We start from the raw sequence: 26806 nt of genomic DNA, 5'->3' as shown, positions 1-26806 counted from the left end.
TTAAACTGAATTGTTTCACTTTTCCATCTGATTCAAATTGCAGGCCATGTTTCCTTTTCCTCCATCATGTTGCAGGATTCTTCCCTCATTTGCTAATTGAACTTCAAAGTCTCCTCTTTGTTATTCTGCTTTTGATTATTGCATGTTATATTTGGTGGTATTGGGTGTTATATAATGAACTTTGTTGATGTTGTAATGTGTCATTCTCATCAGGCCACTCCTCAGTAGGAGCCAGTGGGTGTGACATATCAGCCTAGGCCCTTGTTCATTGACCATGCAATGTGACGGCTATAGTGATGGAGGCGGCTGGCTTCTGAAGGTTGAATAGAGGATCTCAGTCTGCACTTTGCCTTCAGCCTGTTTCGCATTCTGCCTCCACTGTGTTTGCAGCAGCAGCAGCTTCAGTGTTGGGTTCCACACTTGGTTGAGCTTAAATCCATTGTTCTCTTGTTGGCTAGTCTCTTTTGAAGCCTGATTATATTCTTGTACACACAGTCCCAAAAGAGGATGAACTTTCTGAAATTTTTGAATATCTCATTTTATGGCTCATCTCTGGACAATGTTCAGCAGTCGCAACTTTGTTGGCTACTGGAGGTCAGTGTGCCATTTATGTCCAGTGCACCTTTCTCCAGTTGTGTGATGGTTTATTCTCCAAACATTTTGTGGATATTGCTGGTCAGCAATTTATTTGCTGTGGTCCTTCAGTATGTATACTGTTTATGCTTTGTCAATTCCCACACAAACTGCATAGAGGGAGGTCTCTGGACTATATCTCCACAGTCTTTGATTCCATACAGTGGCATTTAAAAGTTGCACTATGAGTGGGTTTCACATCATTCAGAAATCTCAAGCTAACAGATCTCATATGGACCAGCAATAATGATCATTTCTGTATTATTGTGTGCCTAGTCTGTAGTGTATAAAATCCATTCATTTACATGTAACCTTGGCATTGCAATTTTTACAGAAGTTATTAGTTGCCTCTGATCTCCAGCCTGTTCCAACTCCTCTGTCACTGTGCATATCACCTAATTTACAGTATCCTCAGAACACTACAGAACACTTTCCATATGTAGGATATAGTATTTCTTGTTTCTCCTTCTGTATTTCAGACTGTACTGTAGGCCCACAACACAGTTACTTGATAATGACCATGTTAATGAAATGTACATTTCATATTCCATAACAAGAAAGTAAAATGTAAAGACACTATTGTAACTGAAATTAACCACTGCCTGACATGTAAGTGGAATTCTGCTTGGAGAAAGATGAAAAACTGCAAGAATGGAAACAGATTCGAACTTTTATCAAACAAAACTGTAAACAGCCACTAATTATGTTCACTGTATAGCATTTGAAAAGGGCAATGATGATAATCAAAGCAAAACTGTTTTTGTAATCACATTGACACCTGAAGAAAACACTTTGCACAGACCCACCGAATGTCTCTGCTGAGCAGCCTTGGGTCCATGCCGCTCCTGGAGTCCGTGCTGAGTTGGCTTGCCTGGTGTCTGCAGACCCAGAAGCTAGGGTAAGAAACTCTGTCTCAGTTTTGAAGAATCATATATATATTTGAGATACTATTATAATGCTATAAAATTGTTGAGTTATTAAATATAAATTTTGTTTGAAGGTGATGTGGCTGAAGGATGGAAAGCAGATTACCTCATATGGTCGATATCACAGCTCAGTACAAGGCCCTCGATACAGCTTAATCATTCGAAAGGTGGAAGCTGATGACTTGGGATTTTATAAGTGCAGAGCAAGTAATCAGCTTGGATCCAAGGAAGATACTGTACAATTATCAGGTAGTATTTCAGCCCACATCTAAATTTATATTACACAAGCTATCTTATGGATGATGATGAAGAGTAGGTGGGTAACTCCTATCAATGATATCCCATCCCCATCTCACCACACCTCAGTAAAATTCCTTTTGCAAATGGTGCAAGGCAAGAAAGACTGTCAGTAAGCTTTGATAGATGCTCCAATACGGAAAGAACTAATATGCTATTTGAGTCTTCTTGGGATGAGTGCTCAAAGTTTCTCTGGTAGTGTCTGTCAACAGAATTGGTTGAGTTTCCCCATGATGATCTCATGCTTACTAAACAAACCATGAAAAAATGCACAGCTTTTCTTTGGAACTTCTCAATTAATCCTATCTCGTAAGAGTTCCACATTGATAGGCAACACTCTAAACTTGCTTGAAATAGGATTTTGTAAGCTATCTCCTTCACGGATGAATTACATTTTGTTAGGGTTCTTACAATAAACCATTTTGACAACTGTTATTTGTAAAACTTGATTTACAACATCGTCCCATCATTAACTGCTAAGGACACGTATGTGACTGCTTGGTTTCCAGTTGTGTGATCAAAGTGTAATGGATCCCTCCAGTTATGAGTAATTACACATAACATCTATATTTTTTATTTGTTTATGTTTAGGGTCAGCTATCAGTTCCAGCACCAGTCATCTTGACATTTCTTTTGTTCCACTAAAGTTTTCTGTTCACCATTAAAATTGCATCCGCAAGGACAACAAATAACCAGAATTTACTTATTCTACACATACAGTAAAATAAGAAGATACATGATTAAGTTTGTAGGTGATTCGGGGTTTTACAGCATAGAAAATTTAGTACATACAGCTGCCACCTCTGGCAACAACAATGACTCTAACCTGGCTGGACACCCAATCAAACTGAACATGTGTAATGGATATGGGTACTTCATTCCATGGTGCTTCACCTCTGTGTCAGAGTTCATCAATTGTAGTGGCAGCTGGTGAGTAGCATGTCAGTGCCTGTCTATCAGAAAAGCATGACCATATGTTTTCTATCAGTGAGAGATCTGGAGAACATGCTAACCAGGCAATAGTTGGATGTCCTCTGTATTGAGGTAGGCGAGTACAGCATTATACTCTTGGAAGACAACATCACAGAGAGCTCAAAGATAGGAATCAAATGCTAACCTTAACATGTCATCAAAATTACCAACTACGTGAAGTAGAGGTGATGGTGTTGTCTACCCATTCATTTCCCATACCTTTACACCAGCTGCTGGACCCATATGCAATCCAGAAACATTATTTCTCCTTGGAACCTTCACACTTGATATATCCATAGCGATTCTGTACGCAGAACTGGGATTTGTCTGAAAAGACAGTTTGTTGTCACACCTGTTTCCAATGTTTGACACACCCTTGTTTGCTGACCTCTCCCTACTTCTGCATCAAGAAAAGCCATGGCAATGGTGGTTGTGCTGACAGTTTTTGGTGCTCCAGACATTGCTAAAATGTCCTTGTGGATGTGTCTTACTGCAAACTGACCCCTTTCCTTCGAAAGATACATGATATAGCTGTAGTATATGGCTGAGTAGACAATGTGTCTGCCCTCTCCAGCCCTAGACATGTGGGACCATTAGAGCCTGTGTGAAGGGTGTATGGCTTCCTGAACCCATCAATTCCATATTTTTATGACAGTCATGGAATCCTGACTAACACAAGCAGCAACATCATGGAACGATAAACCACAGTCTTGATAGGTTGTGATCTGCCACTGTCAAATTCTGACACATGCTGATAGCTATTGCTTCTTCTTACAAGAGCCATGACATGATGTTCCCACGAATAAACAACATAAAAATGTGATTTCTTAATGAGAAGCCCACTGCATGATCTTTCCACATATAGAGAATGTAGACGGTGTTACTGCTACCTGCTTTATGTGGTTGCACTGAAATATTAATCATTTACATATCCAATCATTCAGATCAATTCTTGCCAATTTTACATTTATTGCTTGCTTGATCTTTATGATGTATAATAACAACATTCTCAAACTGATGGAGTTTCCAACATCCAACTGTCCATGTATGTACCACGAACTATAACAGTTCAATAACGTTCCCTTGAGATACCTTCAAAGCTACTTTCACGTATGGTGATTTGCCTCAGTAAAGAATAATGTACTGAGCTCAGGGGGAGGTTTTCACAGTAATCATAAAAATAGTCCAATATACCATAAGCTTCCATTTTCCTCTGTGTGAATAGGCACAATTGCATCAAATGCTTTTCAGACGTCAATGAACCCAACATCAGCCTGTATGTCATCATTTACTGCCTTGTAGATCTCATGGACAGGGTAAGATGAGTTTCAAATGATGAGAATCCATGTTTACTCCTACAGAGGAGATTTTTAAGTTCCAAAAAGAATACAATAGATTAACCTAAAGTTTTCACTACTCTGCAACAAATTGGCCTTAGTAATATAGATATAAGCTGCACACATCTGACCACCAATACTTCTAGGTGACAAAAATGACATGCTGTTTTTCAATCCATTCAAAGACTTGTACTGTGAAGCACATACAGGGTGACAATTATTGAACTGCATGAAATAAAATCAGCATAACTGCTGAACAGTTTGCGTTAGGATATCCAAACTGCATGGGTGGCCACTGGGTATGATGAGAATTAGTACGCACATGCATGGTTCGGTTTAGCAACGAAGCCCACTTTCATTTGGATGGTTCATCAATAAGCAAAATGGGCGCATTTGGGAGACAGAAAATCTGCATTTCATGATGGAGAAGTCTTTTCACCCTCAACAGGTGACTATGTGGTGTGAAATGTCCAGCCATGGAATAATCAGTGTGATATTCCACGGTGACTACTGAATGGTAAATGAAGGTTTTGGAAGGTAATTTCATCCCCATTATCCAAAGTGACCCTGATTTAGACAAAATGTGGTTCATGCAAGATGTAGCTCGATCCCATTGAAGCAGAAGAATGGCCTGGAGGAGCACTTTGTAAACTGCATTCTTGCTCTGCAGAACCCTGAGGCCTCTGGTATGGGCCTCGATTCGCCATCATATTCTCTGGATCTGAACACATGCGACTCCTTTTTTTGGAGCTATATTAAAGACAAAATGTATAGTAATAACCCTAAAACCATTGTTGAGCTGAAAACAGCTATTCAGGAGGTCATTGAGAGCACTGATGTTGTGACAATTCAGCGGATCATGTAGAATTTCACTATTCATCTGCGCCACATCATTGCCAATGATGGCTGACATATAGAACATGTCATAACCTAAATCCGGATATCTGTAGTGACATTGACATGTTGAATAAAGTGTGCACATCCCATAATTTGTAACTAATTTACGTTTTCTTTTTTTTCCATATAGTTCAATAATTATTACCCTGTAGCAGCTTCTATACAGGCAGTCTCCAGTTTACTCAGAGACAAAATGAATTCCCTAAGCTGTAAATATGCAGTACAGCATGTATGAAGAAATGAAACAGTGTGTATTGTGATAAATAGCCCCATAAAACACTTTTAATGGGAATCAGTTCTGCCTGATTTGTGAAAAAGTATAGGTCAATGATATGTATACAGGGTGCAGCGAAATTGCCACACTTGGGCTTCGCAGCACAACTCCTCACATGCCAGCAATAAAAAAAATGTCTCACAAAATTTCATCCAGCGAGTACATTGGGCAGAAAAGGACATTATAGAGTAGCAGTCTGGCAACACTGTAACCAAACCACATCAATGGTAACTACCTATGTCCACACATATTAGTTTTGCTGTACTATTGGCGCAGGGGATAGAGATTTGGGTTAGCATGCAGGAGGTCAAGAGTCGATCCTGGGTTGGGGAGCATTGTTCTTATTCACTGATTTCATTCTGACATTTCATACAGTAATATAACCATTTCTTAGGTCACATGTATAATATGGGTGATCAGATGTCACACGTTAGCAACCAGTGTCAATAATAATGTCCTTATTAAGAGCTACATGACCTTCACAACAGAAAACATTGTCCTCAGAACAACAGATGCTTAAAGCAACCTCCCTGTGCTTTCAAACATTGCGCAACCTGCTGGACCATACAGCTCTGGACTATTCACAGCAAAGCTCATCCATAGTAACCAGAGCAGCATGAACGTGCACTACCAATTCTTCAACATTCTTTGGTGGAGCAGAGTATGCGTGCCCCTTCAGGTGTCCCCACAGGAAGAAATCCAGGGGATTTAGGTCAGGTGAATGAGGTGGCCATACAACTGGACCTCCACATCTGAGCCATTTCCCTGGAAATATTCTGTCCAGATACTGTCATACATTAATTCCAGAGTGTGGAGGTACACCATCTTGTTGGAACCATATCCTCTGCTGAACATGTAGTGGAACATCTTCCAGTGCTTCAGGCAGATAAGACTGAGAGGAATGCACGATACCTTCATGCAGTCAACTGGTCGACAATGTGTAGGGGCTTGGACACCTGTTGCCCAGTATTCTGGCCCAGATGTTGATACCAAAGTGAACTTGATATCCACAGTTGTGAGTGATGTGCGGGCATTGTGCATATTGAAGACACCCTCACGAGTGAATGCTGCTTCATTCAACCATATTATAGTGTTCATGAAGTCATCGTTGACTTCCTTTTGTTGTTGAAACCATTCATAGAGTTGCGTCCATTGATGGTGATCTGCTGGATGTAGGCACGGCATGAAAGCATAATGATATGGTGCAGCCCATGCTCGTGCACCACGTTAACGACCGTGCATTGCGGGACATGTAGCTGCCTTGCTATGCTAAGTGTACTTTGCTGAGGTTCTTGGTGTATGACCTCAGTAGCTGGAGTATGCCAAGTCTGTGGACAATCTCTGTCACACCATGGTGGAAGGAGACAACCTGACTCCTGAAGGCGCAGCTCCAGATGACAAAACACATTTTTACCTGGATGGCATCGACGAGGATATCTAACAGCATATTCACAAGTGGCAACACCAGCCCAGTTATCATATGCACCAAGGACCAGAAGCAGATCCAAATATTCATCGTTTATATATGCCATATGTCTGTCACAGTGGTTTAGAGATTTACAATGAAAAAATTTGATACGTCTATCCATGAACATTGGAGTCTGTCACAGGTGCGTTACTCCACTCACAACTAGTCCCCAACTAGTGGACAGTGCGTACAGTATAAACGCGTCATCACTCCTGTGAGCTGTTGCATCTAAAGCTCATTACCCCTCTAACAGATACTGTTCTGCGTGATTCATCCTGACACCGCTAACTGTGAAATGTTTGGTTTTGAATTACACTATTTCCCTAATGGTAATAGATGTGCTGTTTCCACAATCCCATTGATAGTATAATAATAATAATAATAATAATAAACTGAGATATGTACTAAACAGCATGCAGCTACCAGACTCAATTTTGAAAGGTGTAATTAATGGGACCATGGGGATAACACATACAAATACTAACTGAATTTGGACATTATTTGCCAGGCACGTTGCTAGTCCTACTGGTTACGTAAGGCCTAAACAAAATGTAATGGACCTGAATGAGGCAAGAATAAAAGCCAGTCCTAATCGAAAGGATCATTGAAGGAGGTACAAAGAAAACAGGTGTCACATGTAGTAGATGAAGTGGTGTGAGTAATTTCATGCCCATGACATGGAAAGGGGCTCTTTCAAAGCTGACCAATCTTCCATTTCTATGATTGTGGTATGTAAGTGCAAATGTTTTCTAGAGGACTAGCTGCAATTGCTGTTGATGATTAAGATACAACATACCATACTACCTGGATTACATTTACCAAATAAAAAACCATATGCCTCAACCCAGGATCGAACCATCGACCTCCTGCATGCTAACCCAAAACTCTATTCACAGCACCAACTGTACAGCATGACTAATATATGCTGACAGATGTAGTTACCACACATTTGGTTACATTGTTGCCAGAGGTCAGAAGAGCTGATTGACTTCATAGAAAGGGAGAACATAAAATGATGGGGCTTAGTGAAGTCTAGTGGAGGAATACAGGAAGGAGGAGAATGAGGAAACGACACAGACTTTATTTCAAATGATGGACAAGAGGCCAAGAATGAAGTGGGTATAATAGTAAAACCAAACCTCGAAGAATGTTTGGAAGCAGTGGAATACACAAGTGACAGGATGATGAAGATTTAGCTGAGGACAAGTAATGGAGTGAAAAAGCTCATCCAAGTATATGCACCACAGACAGGAAATAAAGAGGAGAATGAAAGGACGGTGATGTGTAATGTAAATCCCAGGAAATTAGGAAACAAAGAGATAATTGGTCCAAATAGGCGTGGAAAAAAGATTTATGAAGAAGAGAAATTTGATGATTTTTGCGAAAGAAATGGTTTGCTTGTGGGCAATATGTGGTTCAGGAAGGAAAATGGCCAAAAGATAACAAGATATTGTTAGGCAGAGAGAAGGACAAATAGTCATTAACTACTTTCTGTTCAAAAAGCAAAATCATAGACAGTTAATGAATTTAACTGCTCTCCTGGGAGAAGTTTTTCATGGAGACTATGGAATAGTGGTGCCACAGATGAGGATGGATAAAAATAAAAGAAAAAAGAAAGGAAGGGAGAAGAAACTAAAAGTGTGGAAACTAAAAGATGGGAAAGTACAGGAAAAGATCAGGGAGTTTTTTGAGCTTAAAATTCTAAAATAACACTCAAGGGATCAAATTTGTATCATGAGTAGCAAAAATAATGGAGAAGATACTGGTAGGGTGATTGAGAGAAAAATTGAAAGGTCAGTTAGGGGCTGGGTTGATTTGGCAGAAGGGACCAAACAGCAAGTTCATTGGTCTCGTTGGATCAGGGAAGGATGAGGAAGTAAGTCAGCCGTGCCCTTTCAAAGAAACCATCCTGGTATTTGCCTGAAGCAATTTAGGGAAATCACAGAAAACCTAAATCAGGATGGCTGGACACGGGATTGAACCGTCGTCCTCCCGAATGCGAGTCCAACGTGCTAACCACCTTGCCACCTTGGTCAATCAAAGGTCAGTTAGAGGTATGGATTTTGACATGGTAGATCAAAAGTGGACCCATCTTTAGTACGAAATAGTTGTTGAAAGGCATTTGGAGTGTGGGAAAGATTTGGTGATGGCATTGCTTGACTTAGTACAGACATACAATAGTGTCCACAGAGAAAAGGTGTTGGAAACCTTGAAGAGAAAGAGAGTCAGAAAATAAATTCTTCAAGTAATGTGCAATAAAAGTTTCAGCTTGTACAGATCCACATTAGAAACACTGATTGGTTTGCGATGTTACAGAACTGGGACAAGGCAGTGTAGTGTCACAAAACTCTGAAGGAGACAAAAGGAGCTTCTAAGGGAAGAGAGATGAAGTTACTGTTATTTGCCAATGATATTGTCTTGCAGGAATCAACAGAAGGATGTGCAAGAATAACTGGACATATTAAACGAAAAAATTGAGGAATATGATGTGAAATACAGTTTGGAGAAAAGCAAGATTATGATAGTATAGAGAGGAGATAGAGAAGGGAAAGGACGAATTAATATAAAAAAGGGCAGAGAACTGAAATTGTGGACAACTTCAAATATTTTATTTATTTAATAATATGGCTAGGGCCCCCCAGCGAGCAGACCGTTTGCCAGGTACTGGTCTTTCAATTTGACGCCACTTCAGCAATCTGCAGTCAATGAGGATGATAGGATGAGGATGAGGACAGCACAACACCCAGTTCCTGGGTGGAGAAAATTCCCCGACCCAGCCAGGAATCGAACCCAGGCCCAGAGGATTAACAATCCGTCACACTGACCATTCAGCTATCAGGGGCAGACACTTCACATGTTAAGGAACTGGGATAATTCAGAATGCAAAGTGGAGGTGGGAGTCAGCAGAAGGACGCAATGGAGCAATGCATTTTACCAGTGAGTGGAGGATTTAGTCTGGGGAAGGAACGTGTCAACAAAATGTAGGGAAGTGGTGTACAAGATGTACTTTATACCCATATTGGATATAAGTTGAATGACAGAACTGTGAAAAGTAGGTAAAAAAGGCTTGGACTTGTAAAGAGAATGGGAAATGAAATAATACCAGAGAAAATGATAGAGGCCATGTTTGATAGCAAGAGGTACACCCAGAACAAGACATTATTGTATCTGCTGTAGGAAATTAAATGTACGTGATCATTATTGAAGGATATATTTCATATTGCATAGAATGGACTTGCGTAAGACCATTGCAGACACTCAGTTCTCAAGTCAAAAGAATGTGTTCATTATGGCAATAAATAAATAAAATAAATGCAATATAACTTAGAATAAAAACTGCTATCCTGTGGACAAACCTTGAACATTTTCCTATGGAAATCACTAAAGGATGTTCACAGCACTCTCCTCACCCCCTCCCCTCCCCCAAATCCAACCTCCTGAACATACTAGATTATCAGTAACAGTGTGGCATATCTGTAGGTAATGACTGCTTTGTTCTTTTTGCAGTTATTTTTTGTGTCAGTTTGGCTTAGGTATAAAACACAGACAAGATCACCTTTGTATAATGTTCAAGTAATATGACTTCTTTCAGAAGTCCCAATTTAAACTAAAAATCTGAAAAGTCACATTCCATTCAGGCAAGTACTATATGAGGCTTCTTACTGCCAGTTTTTCTACTTTCAAATGTCTGTTACAGTGTACCACTCACTCCAGATTTTCTTGTTTGACTGATTTCATTTCTATGTGTGCAGATATTGTACTAAATGTACAAAGCCCACAGTTATTATCCATCTTGGGGGTGCATTTTCAGGACAACTATGACATAATTATTTCCATTTCATTATTTATGCTTTTCTCTTTACAGGTGTAGCGAAACCTGCAGTATTTAAGAAAGACAGAAACATAGGTATCGCAAACAACTATACACTCATCTGGGAAGTAGACAGTTATTCACCCATAATTGAATATCATCTGCTCTTCCGAAGGTATGAGGTAAGTTTATGCTGCCATCTAATTTGCATGTAATTTGATTGCAGCTGATTGATACATTTGACTGTGATGATGATCTTAAAACATTTCTGTTGGGCTAATCTTTCCATTCCTGCATCTCTACTACACCCAAAATGCTTGATAATCTAACTTGCTGCACATACTGCCCAGCCTTTGATAATTATTCTATTTATTTAAAAAATGTAGTTATTAGTTTCAAATAAAAAGGTTCATCTCCAGATGAACTTCACATTCATTTTAACTCATGTTCATAGTCAGGATCACAAAATGATGTTGGTTTCTGCTGTAGTAAAAAATTCTTTGAATAAAGGTGCCCTACAGCAAGCACAGACATTAGAAAAAATGTATTGTAACAGACTAATGATGAGCTAGAACAACATAATCAGCATTGCAGGAGGACAAATGTATTATTTTGTGCTGATATTTATGCCAAAATTGTGTTTGAGTTTGCATTACAGATGCCTACTATCGAAAGACTTAAAATAATATGGAAAAGTACGGTAGAATTGTCCACCCCTGGGAGCTGAGTGGTCAGCGCAATGAAATGTCATACCTAATGGCCCAGGTTCAATTCCCAGCTGGGTCAGAGATTTTCTCTGCTCAGGAACTGGGTATTGTGTTGTCCTTATCATCATCATTTCATCCCCATCAACATGCAAGTCACCCTAGTGGCGTCAACTCGAAAGACCTGCACCAGGCGAACAGTCTACCCAACAGGAGGCCCTAGCCACGTGGCATTTCCAATATATACAGTAGAATTGACACTTTTGGGTTATTAGGGACACACCTAGTGTACAACACCTTATGAATACCACAGCATGATGCTGCACAGTTACTTGTGCACAAAGATGACAGTTGACCAAGCAAGACAACACTGTGCCAAAAATGTTGCTGCTGGAAATGCTACAACTTACACATAAACATTATTACAAAAACTGGATGTGGTATTAATGTCTGATGTTGTGGCACAAAGTTGTGTAGGAGGCCTGTTATCATAATGTAAGGCAAGGACACTTCTTATATCATTGCAGAATGAGTCACCTAAAATGAACAGATCACATGTTGTTTAACAAATAATATTTGATGCATTTTGGGCATAGTCCATCTACAGAATTCTGAAGATGGGCTATACCCAATATGCATCAAATATAAATTGTTGAACAGTGCATTCTGAAGAGGCATGAAATATAATTTATTGAACAATGCATACTGATGATGGACTACACCCACAATACATCAGATATAATTTGTTGAATAACAAATGATCTATCCATTAGCAGTGATATGAGATGTGCTGTAAGCTGATATTAATGTACCAAAATCTGTTTCACCTAAAAAAAACTGTATTACTCTCATTGTCTTACAAACACTATTTTAGTTGTTGTGAACTATCTTCAAGTAATACACCTGATACAAGTTTTATAGTAACTGTGATTAGTGATTTATATGAAATATGTACTGGATGAATGTTAGTTGAAACTAAAATAAATAATATTGAAAAATAAGGCTGAATATAGAAATATTATGGCAGTAGATACAATTTAATTATTGTGTATTTTATAATAAGTGAATGATGCAAGACTGTTCTTACTTACTTACTCCTCAGCTCTACAGCCTTTGAAGGGCCTTGGCCTGCATCACAATATCCTGCCATTCTATCTGGTCCATGGCTTTCCATCTCCATCCTCTGACACCCAGCTTTTTCATGTCTTCTTCAACTCCATCCACCCATCTCTTTCTAGGGCGTTGCCTCTGCCGTCTGCCTCCAGCCTTGCCATCAAAAATCCTCTTACATGCTCTGTCTTCTTCCATTCTGACCACGTGCCCTGCCCACCACAGTCTTCTTATTTTAATGGTAGTGACAATGTCAGGTTCTTCAAAAATGTGTTGTTGTTCTGCATTCGTACGAATGCGCCAACCTTCTTGATCATATATTGGCCCGTATATTTTACGTAGCATCTTTCTCTCCTATATGCTAAGGATTCGTTCCTCATTTACAGTCATGGTCCATGTTTTGCCACCATACATAACAACTGGTCTTATAACTGTTTTGTAAATCAGGATTTTGGATTTTCATGATAGAAGTGAATCCTAAGCACGGGTAATGCGGCAAAGTAGCATCTGTTACCTGCTGCTATTCTGGCTTTCACCTCACTGCCAATGGCATTTGTATCAGTGATAGTCGACCCAAGGTACTTGAAGTCTCTCACCTTTTCAAACTCCCTGTTGGCTATCCTGAGATTTGGTAGGTTTTGTTGGTTGGTCATTGCCATATACTTGGTCTTTTCGTCATTGACTGTCAGGCCAAACTCCCTTCCACCTTTCTCCAGTTGTTGATAGACTTCGCCTAGCAAAGCAGTGTTTCATGTGAGTAATGCCACATCGTCAGCGTAGGCTAGGTACTGTAGTTAACGATTTAAGAAGGTTCCTCCTTCATTCAACTCTATCAGCAAGGCTGTTCTGCATACATAAATATTGTCACAATGAACACAATGTTAAACATTGTGACAGCTTGTAGAGATTTTGCATTAATTGATTTTTTTAAACCAAGTGGACCAACAATTTCAATCTGAAAAATCTGCACAATCTTTTTCTATAGGATAAAACAAAGCTGTGCAAACTGTGAGCACACAGTACAAACATCTGGATTTTATGAGGCTTTCAGAAGGGGACTACAAAATATTGTGTGAATTCTGCAATAGTTTGGCCACATTTAAGGTGATGTAAAAGTGAAATTAATATTAAACCGAGGGAATAATTTGAATCACATATATAAAAAATTTGTGTTCTTCACATTCTTAAAATTTCAAGGTTTCATCAGTCACCTTTTTTGTGCCGTGTTATGTCACAAATACCATATGCAACAGTTCTTCAAGCATTTTGTGGCTGAAATAATTTTTGGGTGAATGAAGTTCCCATTAGCAGTTCTTGTTAATATTCTAGAAGCTATTCATATGTAAGCATGACATAAATTTTTTGCAACAAATTTGTGCATACTTTAATGTCATTTTGCTAGATGTTAACATCTCCTATCTCCTTAATTTTTGTTTTATTAGAAAGAGCAGATGATTTTGCACCACAAAAGGTGTTGTTTCTCATGGAGTATCTTTGGATAAGGCTTAAAAAATTAACCTGAAAATATTACAGGTGTAGAGCTATTACTACTCTCTGTTGAATGTATGCAAAATTACAAGTTGGCCAAATTAATTATCCTTTGGTGTAACGAACCAACAACAAAGAACTGTCTTGTGCTCACAATCCTAAGACATTAATTTATTTCCTACATATCTGGAACTATTTCTGATATTATTTAGAGGCAAATCAACGATTTTTGTCTTTATATAAGGGATAGAAGAAGAATTAACAAATTAAAGGGACAATATTTTGTGAGAATTTACAGCTTTAAGTTGACGTTATATCTGTTTTACAGCACTCAGGATAATTCTCCATTTCTTGTACATTCAGAAGAGTGAACACATCAGTTCATTTGAACATTACTATGTTACATGGATTTGGTATGGCCTCACCTTTATCCAAGGTGTGAACCTAATCCCACATATATTAAAAAGGCAACAGGAGGTCCTGCTATGTCATATTACACTTAAAGAACTATTTCTGATATTAGTTTGAGACAAATCAGAAATTTTTTGTCTTTATGTATTGGAATAGAAATAGAACTAACAAATTAAAGGGACGATATTTTGTGAAAATTTACAGCTTTAAGTTGATGATACAGGGTATAGGCAAAACAATGTGAACAGTGGCAGTAATGGGATGGTTGTGTTTGATGGTCAACAACACAGGTAAGGCATATGTTGTACTGGACTGTGCATGTTCAGCATGGACTAGGCAGCAGTGCAGGTTGTTTATGAGTAGTGCACACTTTGTCTTTGCATTCAGAGGTTGAGGTCGACGTGTACCGTAATGAAAGATCTAACAGAGTTCTACAGAGGGCAGATTGCAGGGGTCCAATTAGCTGGAGCATCAGTAACCAAGACAGCCAACTTATTCAATGTTTCAAGAGCAACTGTCTGAACTGTCATGACAGCATACACGAAACATGGAAAGACAGCATCGTGTAAACATAGTAGTGGGTGGATATCAAAACTAAATGACAGAGATTATCATACACTAACATGAATTGTGTCAAAACAACACAAAACTTCAGTCGCTAAAGTGACTGAAGAGCTCAATAGCCATCTTCAAGACCCATATCTATCAACACTGTCCACCGAGAACTCCATAAAGCAAATATTTATAGGCAAAATGCTGTACCACAACCATTACTGACAACAACAAATGCAACTAAGCATAAAACCTGGTGTCAGCAGCTCAAATCCTGGACAGATGATCAGTGGAACGCATCATATGGTTCGACGAGTCAACGTTTTCATTATTTACAACATTGTGCTGGATTTGCATCTGGAGAATGCCAAAAGAAGTCTACAATCCTGATTGCTTGATTCCAATGGTTAAGCATGAAGGTGGAAGTCTGATGGTGTGGGCAGCCATATCATGGTATTCTGCTGGTCCCATCATTACTATCAAAGGACATGTTACAGCCAAAGATTTTGTGAATAATTCAGGTGATCAGATGTGCTCTGTGATTCAAATGTTATCCACAACAATGATGCCATTTTTCAGGACTTCACACACCCAGTACAGCACAATCATGGTATGAGGAGCATGCAACTGAACTGCAGCATCCTCCTGGGCCAGCACAGTCCCTGGAGTTGAACATTATCAAATCCATGTGGGCGATATTGGAGCACAGACTCCGGAGCAGATTTCCACCTCCCTCGTCACTACAGGAGTTAGAAGAGATTCTGACTGAAGAGTGGCATAACATTCCATTGGAGACTGTGCAATGATTGTTTGCCAGTATTCCAAGAAGAATCGCAACTGTATTAAGGGCAAATGGGAGTCCTACCCCTTACTAATAAATCATTCCCAAATAAAGTACAGGTGTTCACATTATTTTGCCTATTCCCAGTATAGCTGTTTTACATCACACAGGATAGTGCTCTATTTCTTGTACGTTTGGAAGAGTGAACACATCACTTCATTTAAACAGTACTACGGGGTTGGCATGGTTTCATTTTTATCCAATGTGTGAACCTAATCAGACATATATTAAAAAGACAAAAGGAGGTCCTGCAATGTTGTCTTCATCCTTTCTTAGTTCCAAATTCTATTCAGATGTGCCCATTCAGCTCTTTTACTACTTGTGTGTTATTAGAAAGACTTTGAAATACTGTTATTATGTATATGACATTTTCAGCTTTTTTCCATTACTGTCTGTAGTTAGTGGAACATTATTAAAGATGTTCTGAAGGTCAACAAAAACCACATTACTCTCCACATCAAACTTGTAATGTATCATCTACAGTTCTTTATTTACAACAACATATCCAGTGGTGGTGACCTGAGAACTGGAAGTATACAATCACAAGAGAACATTAACAGAAGAATAGTAGTCCAGGTTGAGTCTGATCACATACAGTGTTCATCATACAACAATATATAACTGTCCTAACCTGCAACCAGAATTTGCAACAAGCATGCCTGAAGCATAACTGAGCAGGGTGTGGTGGTGGCATGCCACTGGCACCACTTGTCTGATGGTGGCCATTGCCAGTGAGTAAAGCAGGCACCCTTGTTTTGAAATCATGGTGGCAGTGTATATGGGCACACAAGGACATCCCTTCCCTCTTCTGTGGAGCCAGAACCACAGTCACTGGTGAACGAAGGCAGAAGCCCAACAATTCAGAGCTGCTGGCAACTGGCTCCCATGGCTGAGGAAACTGTGGGCTGCACCCATATGACCTGGCAGCAGTGGCAGTGGCTTCATTCGCAGCAGCTGTTGTATGGCAACTGATGGTTGATGGTGTTTGTCTCCATCAACTCATTGGTGTCCAAAGAGATATCGCTGTCATGGGGCTGGTGTGTCAGCTGTCTCCAGTTTGGCAGGGAATATGGCTGGAAGTGGCATGGTCATTGGTGAGATGGGCACAGTGTAGAGCAGGGATGTGGTGGTGAGGTAAAATCTGTGCCATCAGCAGTGATGGTTAAAGGTAGTGATGACTCGGAAGAGGCCACCCGGTGCTGCTGCAGGGCAGAATTCAGGCAGCTGCTGTTGTTTATCAGCAGAGAGTCTGGTGCTGCTGACAGCTGCATCTCAACATCACTGTCACCCACCAACACATCTTATGGAGGCACATCCAGGGTGTCAGGTCCCGGGCATGGTATGGTGCTTGCAGGAGGGCTCCCCATCAGTGGTTACTGAGGCTGCGGATGTGGCTGTTTAGGGCCCCACTGAGGACACAGCTGGTTCAATGGCAGGAGAGGGTCATCCTGCTGCAATCCACAGAGAACATCAACTGACCACGTGTCACTTGCACTGTCACCGGCACCCATCCAGGCTGCTGACCGAAGGTGCGCGATTAGATGGGGTTGCCTGGGGTGTAATGTGAAAGATGCAAATGCACCTCAAGCTGCTGTGCAGGACACAGCAGGTGAAGCAGTGTCCAGGGCTGATGGCCAGGGAGGATCTCAGGTGATCTGTGATCATTGAGAGGGTTGGTCCTTTAGGTGCTGAGAAACAGAGGCAACATTGAGTCTGCATAAAAATCTGCCCAGCCCTTTTTAACTGTCTTAAATGTGTGCACCATTCGTCCATCTCCCCATTTGACTCAAGGGAAATTGGAATGGAAGAGAGGTGGATAATGCCGTTGTGAGTGCAGAATCTATAAAACAAAGATGATCATCCAGGATAGCCTGTTAATTGCAAAAACCTGGATGAGAACCAACACTGTGGTTTCTATTATGGTGGAGTGTGTACATATAGGTAATTGTACTGCACATCAATTACTATCAGCCACATGGAATTACAAAAGGGCCCACTAAGTGATGCATGTGGTACTGTTCCCTGCTGCTCAGCACACTGTCACACTCACAAATGACTTTCTCAATTTTTGAATTAATACCAGGCTAGTAGACAAAGTGCCATGCATGGACCTCCATGCAGAACATGTTCCAGCGGCCATGGTGTAGCAGACCAAGTACACTACTGGCCAATAAAATTACTACACCACGAAGATGACGTGCTACAGATGCGAAGTTTAACTGACAGGAAGAAGATGCTGTGATATGCAAATGATTAACTTTTCAGAGCATTCACACAAGGTTGGCACTGGTGGCGCCACCTACAACGTGCTGACATGAGGAAAGTCTCTAACCAATTTGTGATACACCAACAGCAGTAGACCAACGTTGCCTGGTGAAATGTTGTGATGCCTTGTGTAAGGAGTAGAAATGCGTACCATCATGTTCCCAACTTTGATAAATGTCGGATTGTAGCTTATCATGATTGCAGCTTATCGTATCACGACACTGCTGCTCGCGTTGGATGAGATTCAATGACTGTTAGCAGAATATGGAATAGGTGGGTTCAGGAGGGTAATAGGGAACGCTGTGCTGGATCCCAATGGCCTCGTATCACTAGCAGTCGAGATGACAGGCATCTTATCTGCATGGCCGTAACGAATCGTGCAGCCACGTCTCGATCCCTGTGTCAACAGATGGAGACGTTTGCAAGACAACAACCATTTGCATGAACAGTTCGATGATGTTTGCAGCAGCATGGACTATCAGCTTGGAGACTATGGCTGCGGTTACCCTTGATGCTGCATCACAGACAGGAGCACCTGCGATGGTGTACTCAATGATAAACCTGGGTGCACGAATGGCAGAACGTCATTTTTTCAGATGAATCCAAGTTCTGTTTACAGCATCATGATGGTTGCATCTGTGCTTGGCAACATCGCAGTAAACACACATTGGAAGTGAGTATTCATCATCGTCATACTGGCATATCACCCAACGTGATGGTATGGGGTGCCATTGGTTACACATCTCGGTCACCTCTTGTTCGCATTGACGGCACTTTGAACAGTGGACTTTACTTTTCAGATGTGTTACAAGCCGTGGCTCTACCCTTCATTTGATCCCTGCAAAACCCTACATTTCAGTAGGATAATGCACGACCACATGTTGCAGGTCCTGTACGGGCCTTTCTGGATACAGAAAATGTTCGACTGCTGCCCTGGCCTGCACATTCTCCAGTTCTCTCATCAATTGAAAACGTCTGGTCAATGGTGGTTGAGCAACTGGCTCGTCACAATACGCCAGTCACTACTCTTGATGAACTGTGGTATCGTGTTGAAGCTGCATGGGCAGCTGTATGGTGTACACGCCATCCAAGCTCTGTTTGACTCAATGCCCAGGCGTATCAAGGCCGTTATTGCAGCCAGAGGTGGTTGTTCTGGGTACTGATTTCTCAGGATCTATGCACCCAAACTGTGTGAAAATGTAATCACATGTCGGTTCTAGTATAATATACTCGTATTTTTCCAATGAATACCCGTTTATCATCTGCATTTCTTCTTGGTGTAGCAATTTTAATGGCCAGTAGTGTATGTGAACTCACAGTATTGTAGGGACAACAATGTGGGGGTAATCCAAATCTCTGCTGAGGCGGACTGTGTCACTGATGACTGCCAGTCAATGATGGATGAGGAAACAATTGCAGATTGAATGAGACTCCTCTGGAGGCAAACCACGCAAACTGAACCACCTGACAGAACTGTGAATGCATCAAGAATGAAATTATTTTCTGACATTACGCTATTGATGAGCAAAAACATTATCACCCTCATGACATGCTGATACTCAAAGTTGACCTCGAACTGGCCATGAACAGGAGTGGGCTGCTTGCCATTACTGACCAAATGGCAGTCTGTTGAGAAAAAAGCAGGATGACCCAAGCAATGATAGGTTTCAAGGTTCATGAGAGACAAAGTGGTCCCACTGTCAGTCTGGAAACAGAATGGCTGTTATTTAATGTGCAGCATAATACAGATCTTGTTGCGAATTCCAGGCTCCTGGCCGTGCACTGGTGTAACACTTTGGACTTTGGTAAACTCTATGTCCACGACAAAAGACTCGCTGTGCAAACAGTTATGGCAAGCAGCTGTCACATGACAATGTTTATGAGAAGCCAAACACTGTGCCTGCTGGTACGGGTAGCAATGACAAGTGTGTGCATGGAAACATCAGAACATGATGAATCTGCATCGAAAGGGAGCACCATCTGACAGCAAACAGTGCAAACTAGATGAGCATGATAAGGGCATCAGTGAACTGCACATTTGCTGTGGAAATGCACATCATGCCCATGATATCCTCAAACTGTTCTGTCACAGCCTATGACATCTCAAATACCTAAGTGATAGCTAGAACCTCCTGTACTGTAGGACCTTCTAAATGCAAGACCTTACGACATACCTTCATGTCTGGAGCAGAATAGGCAGTTATGTCACATATCAGAGTCAGCATTGGGCTGTTTACAATGATCACAAATAAATTTGCACTTCCTACTTAAACTGAAGAGTTCAGGCACCAATGCCTGATAGAACTGGCTTTTTTTCTTTTGTTACTGGTGGAACTCCATATGGGAAGCAACAATGTCAGTTTTCTCAAGATAATAAGCACTGAACAACTCACATACTTCAGAAAATGAAAATGCTGCTAAGTCCTTCAGTGGAGCCAGTTTCTGAAGCAAATGAAGTGTTTTGGGCTAAACCCAAGACAAGAAGGAAGACTTATGCAAAGAGGGGTTCTCTACCTGAAATGCTGTGATATGTTGTTGCAGACAGTGCTTGTTTAAGTCCCATCCTTACTTCGCTTCCTGGAATGGTGGAAAAGCTGAGTGAGTACTCCGGCCTGTAGAGGAGAGATGTGGAGGGCCCATGCCTATTTCAAATCCATACCAACTGATGAAGCAAACCTAGCTGCTGTTGTAATTACTCAAACTGCTGTTGCTGCTATGTAAGCAGCTACTGCTGCTGTTGTTGTAACAACTGAAGCAATGCTGAATCCATTGTACTCATGAAACGTATGTGGAAATGAACAACCTTGTTGCCAAAAACTGTATCTACAGTTCTTTATTTACAACAACAACAACAAACAAAATATACAATGGCAGTGAGCTTAGCACCAGAAGTACACACACACAGCATAACATTAATTTAGGTCAAGTCTGATCACACGAAATGCTCATCGTACAATAATGCATAACTGTCACAGTTAGTGAGCGGAACCTTCACCAAATACAGCGGAAGCACGAGAGAGGGATGCCACGGTGGCAGCATGCTACTGGTGAAACTCATGCAGAGGTGGTGATGCCAATGAGTGAAGCAGCTGCCCTCATTCAGTTTGTCACCGTTGACACTGATATACAAACTGTGCATTCACAGTTGTAACGTACATGGCCACAATGCAATACTTATCTCATTAAAAACACTATGTCTATACATGATCTTCCTAATTTAAATTACATTTGTTCTTAGACAGTTAAAGCTGTGGCAGTGAGATTATTTTGATTGTAAAGCATGGTCATTAACAGAGACAGTACATATCTTTGAGTTTCTTAACTTATGTTCAGAGCCCTTTGAACATGCATGTTGCTCAGACATGCTCACAACTTGTGCTTTGTATTTATATATTGACCATTAAATAAATCTCATTTATTCATTTGGACCATTATATGCATGTCCTTTATTGTGGATTAACATTCCCACCAGTGGTGACTTTGTCAAGAAGATGAACGCCAAGCAGATGATTAAGAATGAGGTACAATATCAGCAACAACAGACAATGTCCTACTGGGACAATCCAATAGTGATTTGGACAGTGCAATTAGTGAATAGTGATTTGGACAGTGTAATTAGTGATCTCAACTTACAAGTGGTTTCTAACCATAGAGTATTTAATGGACTACTTTCTACAAACATTTTAACCATTGCTAATATTGCTTCAACTGTGCCACACTGGAAAGCAGAGTTGCCACCAAATCTGCCACAGCAGATAGATCTATGGTTTACAATGTTGCAACTTTATTTCACTGGTTACTGTATGTTTTATGATCATACATAGTTTGTACTTTCTGGCAGTACTTTGGATGCCCTACATTAATTTTGGTACTGGACATTATTCATTACACATCACAACAGTGTAAATACCAATGTCTTAAAGATAGTGTAAGTATCAAGACCAATGTATTAAGCATTCTGTACAGTGGAGTGATCACTCTCTGCAATGTTCCTTCAGACATGCATGCCTGGTATTGTACTATCTGCTGACATAGGCAAGTGACTTTCATGTAAAATGTCATGCATTTACAGGATAATACATAATGGATGTATGAGCACAGGTTGCAGACAAATGGCTGATGACATATGAAAGTTTGGGTTCGGCCATTAGTCGTGCTCGGATAGCCTAATGATAAGGCAACCACTCACAATAAGAGGGAAATCCAGATTCAAGTCCCAGTCTGGCAACAATTTTCATTGTTGTCTTTACATTATGCTGCTGATCGCTGTTCATATTGACAATTACAAGCATGCACGCATGTCTGAAGGAGCATTTCATCGGAATTCAGAATAACACAGGCACTGCAATAGTAAAAACAAGATAAAGCTTTCAAATTTTTTGGGCCTTTCTAACCATACAACATCAACTGAATTCAGCAAAATCAGGTCATTCTATTGAATAGCTTCTCAGTTAGAAGTATATTACAGTGTAAGCTTTCAAATTTTTTGGGCATATGTAACTATATAATATCAACTGAATTGAGCAAAATCAGGTCATTCTATTCAATAGCTTCTCAGTTAGAAGTATATTACAGTGATTAAAAAACTAAATTCATAATTTGAAATGTTATTTTTTTGTGTTACGTAACCAAAAGAGCTCTGTTTTGTAAACAAGTATTTTGTCAATAAAGTAAACTAAACAGATAATTATAAAGTTTTAAACTACTCCTGATATGAGGGATATGCTAGCCACATTCTAGAACCAGTGTAAAAGGGCATAAAAATAATTGCTTTAGAGTGTCAACTTCTATTCTTGTAAGTTTACTACGGTAGGAGAAAAAAAATATTGAGTGTTGTAAAATTTTTGCTGCTTGAAGGTGTACTAAATGGTACAAAAACTCGCTATACTAAAATGAGTCCATACAACAGCAACTGACCTGGGAGCATGTAGCCAGTAATTAACATATACAACTAGTGATGCAAGCTCTGTATGGTTTTTGTGTCACCAGCTAGCTGTCATCTGGATAACATATGATCATCCTCTTGAATAATCATAAGAAGGTGGTTTGGATAGAATCATGTAGTGGTGATACTGGTGGGCTTGATGTAGTTTTGCCTGACTGACTAGGATTCAACAATACAACACAGTTTACAGAAACCCTACACCTCTCAGATAATATGAATATTATGGCTATTATTTTCTTCACTGAGAACTTTTAAATGTGAGTTAGTACTCTTTGGATATCCTGAAGGAACAGAGTTTTGTGTTATAAAATTACTTTTGCTCAATTTTTAAGTATATGGTATTTACGTAAAACCTGTGAGAGAAATTGAAGAGATGTGTCATTTTTTTAATATACAGATTCTGATGCCAGGTAACATGTATTTCCTATCATAAATAAAAATGTATACATGTAAACAGTAACAAACATTCTGTTGTTATGCTGTACCAAAACATGTTTAATACTGTCAAATTCAATGATACTTTTTTACATTAAAAACAGACATTTTTTTAAATGTCTGCCACAGAAATATGCACACTTTTACATAAACAGATATCTGTTCAGTTTCATGTTCCTTTGGCAGGGATGTTGGAATCAACAAACACTTTACAATTGCACATTGTTTTAAGAATGACCAATATCAGTGACATTTATATCTTTGTCAATGTTATCTTGTAGCCAAAATCCAAGGAACAACAGTGGACAAAGCTTGTGATTCCTGCTGACAGAGGAGGACCTTTACACAGCAAATCCTACACACTGACTGGACTGCAGCTGGGTACAGTTTATGAGGCAATGCTGCTCTCTCGTAACCAGTTTGGGTGGAGCAGTCCATCTGAACTGCTCAGGTTTGGAACAGAAGGTGCATCAGGTACTGTATCTTCTCCATAACCTTGTACTCCCTTTGCAGTGGGAGACCTTAATACAGGGATGTATACACTCCAGGACAACTGGGAAATCCGGAAAAACCGGGGAATATTTTTTATCCTGGATAAAACTGGGAAAAACCTGGGAATTTTTCATTGTTTTAGTCTTACGTTAAATTTTTGTTATTTTGACTGGTGAGAACTGATAGTCCAACAAAGAATTTCACTGAATCCTACTCCTACAGAATAATACTGCAGCAATAAAATGTAAACGACAGAATAAAATCAAAATAAAACTTAAGTTGTGAAGGAAATGCACCATTTACAACAAAATAACTTGGTTCACACACAAGTGCCTGCCTAAAGCAAAATATATCAAAGGCTTTAGGACAACGACAGTAGAATACTTCATAAAAGCAAACTACTTCTGATGAGTGTGACAGCATAACTGTTTACATTAAGTCATTTTGAACAGTTGCCAGAAGGCTCATGTACATGTGCAGTTGAGCTACATATGAGGAGTACCTTCCACTTCTGGGTACTTGAAGTGTGGCTGCAGCAGTAGCAAGAAGCAGTCATGCTACCCAGAAAAAATTTTCTGGTGCAGCTAAGCTGCCAGATTTGTGCATGTGCAGAGCAGTCTGGTTTGTAGTGGTGAGGGTGATAGTCACCCATGTTTACATTTATTGATTTTGTTGCTTTCTCTTCATTTACAGTTCACACATCAAATGAATACAAAGGAAATTTCTGTGGCCAGGAGCTATCAAGTGAATTAAAATACATTCACATAATTACAGAAGGCTAAAATATGTTATTAGTTTCAGTTTTATGATTTTATTTTGTTTCCACATTTTTGGCAGTCAAGCATTAAACACCTTGTACAACAATGAACTTCAATGTTATAACTTCAAGTTGGACAAACATATTTCAAGGAAGACGCAATACATGAAAGTCACAGATCAAGTAAACAGAGTAAGAAGTGTGTACACTCTAACAGTCAAATCATAACTGAGTCCGAATCTAGCGGCCGCTGGCTGGCTGGCCGCTTAGGTGGCACTGCTGCTGCATGACTGGCAGACAACGCCGCACGTAAAGAATGCGCGTAACTGTGCGGCGGCACTTTGAAAGATCAGCAAATCACAACACTTTTCCCCCCTTTGAAGTTTTTGCACAAGTCTTGATGGAGGTGGCCTGTAGATTGCTAACGTCCATAGGTGTTGTTTAACTGGCCGTAAAGTCTCGAGGAGGAGGCTTCCCGTACGGACGGAAGTGTCCCCGATGATAACTGGTTGAGATGACAGGAGACGTGGGGGTCGAATCTGCTGGGGCCCCGTGCACCAATCTGCCCGTTGCGGCAAGGAGACATGGGCGATGTGTCCGCGTCCATAGGAGAAGGAGGCGAGTAGAGTTGCTCCGACAGATGATGGTCACCTGGTCCCTGCATGGGCACGTCTCCTGGTGGCGTCAGTTCTTGTGCTGGTACTGGTATGATGGTGAGAGGACTGTGTAGTGAGTAATGAGAGATTCCAGTATCCCGAGCATCAGGTAGAGCCGAAGATGGTGTAGCGACATCTGGAACAGGTTTTGCTGGCACACAAGGCTGAAGCTGGTCCGAATGATGCACTGCAACACCTGTGTCTATCTGGATTTCATACAGGCATTGGCCACGATATCGTAAGATGCGGCCAGGACTCCATTTTGGCCGCCTGTCATATCCCCGTACCCATACAAGGTCGGCGGCTGTGAACTGGCCAAGTGAAGGCACCAGCGGCCATGAGGTGGAAGGCCGCAGAAGATGAAGTTGCATGCAGGGCTGTCAGCCATGTAAGAGCTCAGCCGGGCTGTGGTCGCCCATGGGGGTGAAACGGCAAGAAGCCAGAAATTGGAGAAGTGCATCATCATCAGCAGAAGAAGTCAGGAGTTTCCTCATCTGAGCCTTAAATGTGCAGACCAGTCGTTCAGCCTCACCGTTTGACTGTGGATGGAATGGAGGGGCTGTGACATGCATGACGCCGTGACGGGCACAAAAATCTGCAAAATCGGAAGAGGCAAATTGCGGACCATTATCAGTAACAAGAGTAGAGGGAAGGCCTTCCAAAGAGAAAATGCGAGCTAGAGCATTGGTGGTTGCCATGGTGGTAGGCGACGTGCAACAGACAATTAAAGGAAAGTTAGAGTAGGCATCAATAACGAGAAGCAAATAAGTACCTAAAAAAGGTCCCGCAAAGTCAGCATGAATATGCTCCCAGGGCTTCTCAGGCAAAGGCCACGGTGACAAAGATGACTTCAGGGTGGCGGCCTGTGACACACAAGGGCTGCAGGCGGCGACCATGTGTGCAATTTCAGAGTCGATGCCGGGCCAGTACACATGACGGTGTGCCAGAGATTTTGTGCGAGACACACCCCAGTGCCTTTGGTGAAGGAGGCGCAAGACCGAAGCATGCAAAGACGCAGGTTCCACAACATGCGGCGAAGCATTTTCAGTGGAAATGAGGATAACACCATCCCTAGCCGTGAGGCGGTAACGCAAAGCGTAGTAGCTCCGCAACGGATCAGAAGTCTTAGCGGACGGACGATCTGGCCAACCCTTCTGAATACGGCCTAAAACCTGGGAGAGGGTAGGGTCAGAATCCGTAGCAGCTGCCAGCCAGTCCCTGGTGATGGGGAACCCGTCCACAACCCGCTGCTCGGCAACATCCAGGTGGAAACACAAAAGTTCGTCCCTATTGAATGCTGGATCAGGACCCATAGGAAGGCGAGACAGTGCATCAGCATTCGCATGTTGAGCTGTCAGCCGGAAATGAATCTCATAATTGAAACGAGACACGTAAAGAGCCCAGCGCTGGAGGCAGTGTGCAGCCTTATCGGCAAGTGACGTTGATGGATGAAACAAGGAAACAAGTGGTTTTTGATCCATAACAAGATGAAATTTGGATCCATAGAGAAAAACACCAAACTTATGATGAGCATA

At 40.9% G+C, this 26806-nt stretch overlaps 1 protein-coding gene across 1 annotated transcript in view; it reads left to right on the top strand.

The window, feature by feature from the left end:
• LOC126456074 (limbic system-associated membrane protein-like) overlaps positions 1–26806 on the top strand; it is a 222467-nt gene that overhangs the window by 181319 nt on the left and 14342 nt on the right. The window contains exons 6-9 of the mRNA XM_050091828.1: positions 1434–1531; positions 1634–1808; positions 10670–10797; positions 23648–23840. Coding sequence (XP_049947785.1) covers positions 1434–1531; positions 1634–1808; positions 10670–10797; positions 23648–23840 — 594 coding nt within the window. The remainder of the gene's footprint in view (positions 1–1433; positions 1532–1633; positions 1809–10669; positions 10798–23647; positions 23841–26806) is intronic.

Source organism: Schistocerca serialis, chromosome 2, assembly GCF_023864345.2.
Source record: "Schistocerca serialis cubense isolate TAMUIC-IGC-003099 chromosome 2, iqSchSeri2.2, whole genome shotgun sequence".
In the NCBI taxonomy this organism is placed as follows: domain Eukaryota; kingdom Metazoa; phylum Arthropoda; class Insecta; order Orthoptera; family Acrididae; genus Schistocerca; species Schistocerca serialis.
Note: the sequence above shows the minus strand (reverse complement) of the source record. Positions and strands in the feature narration are given on the sequence as shown.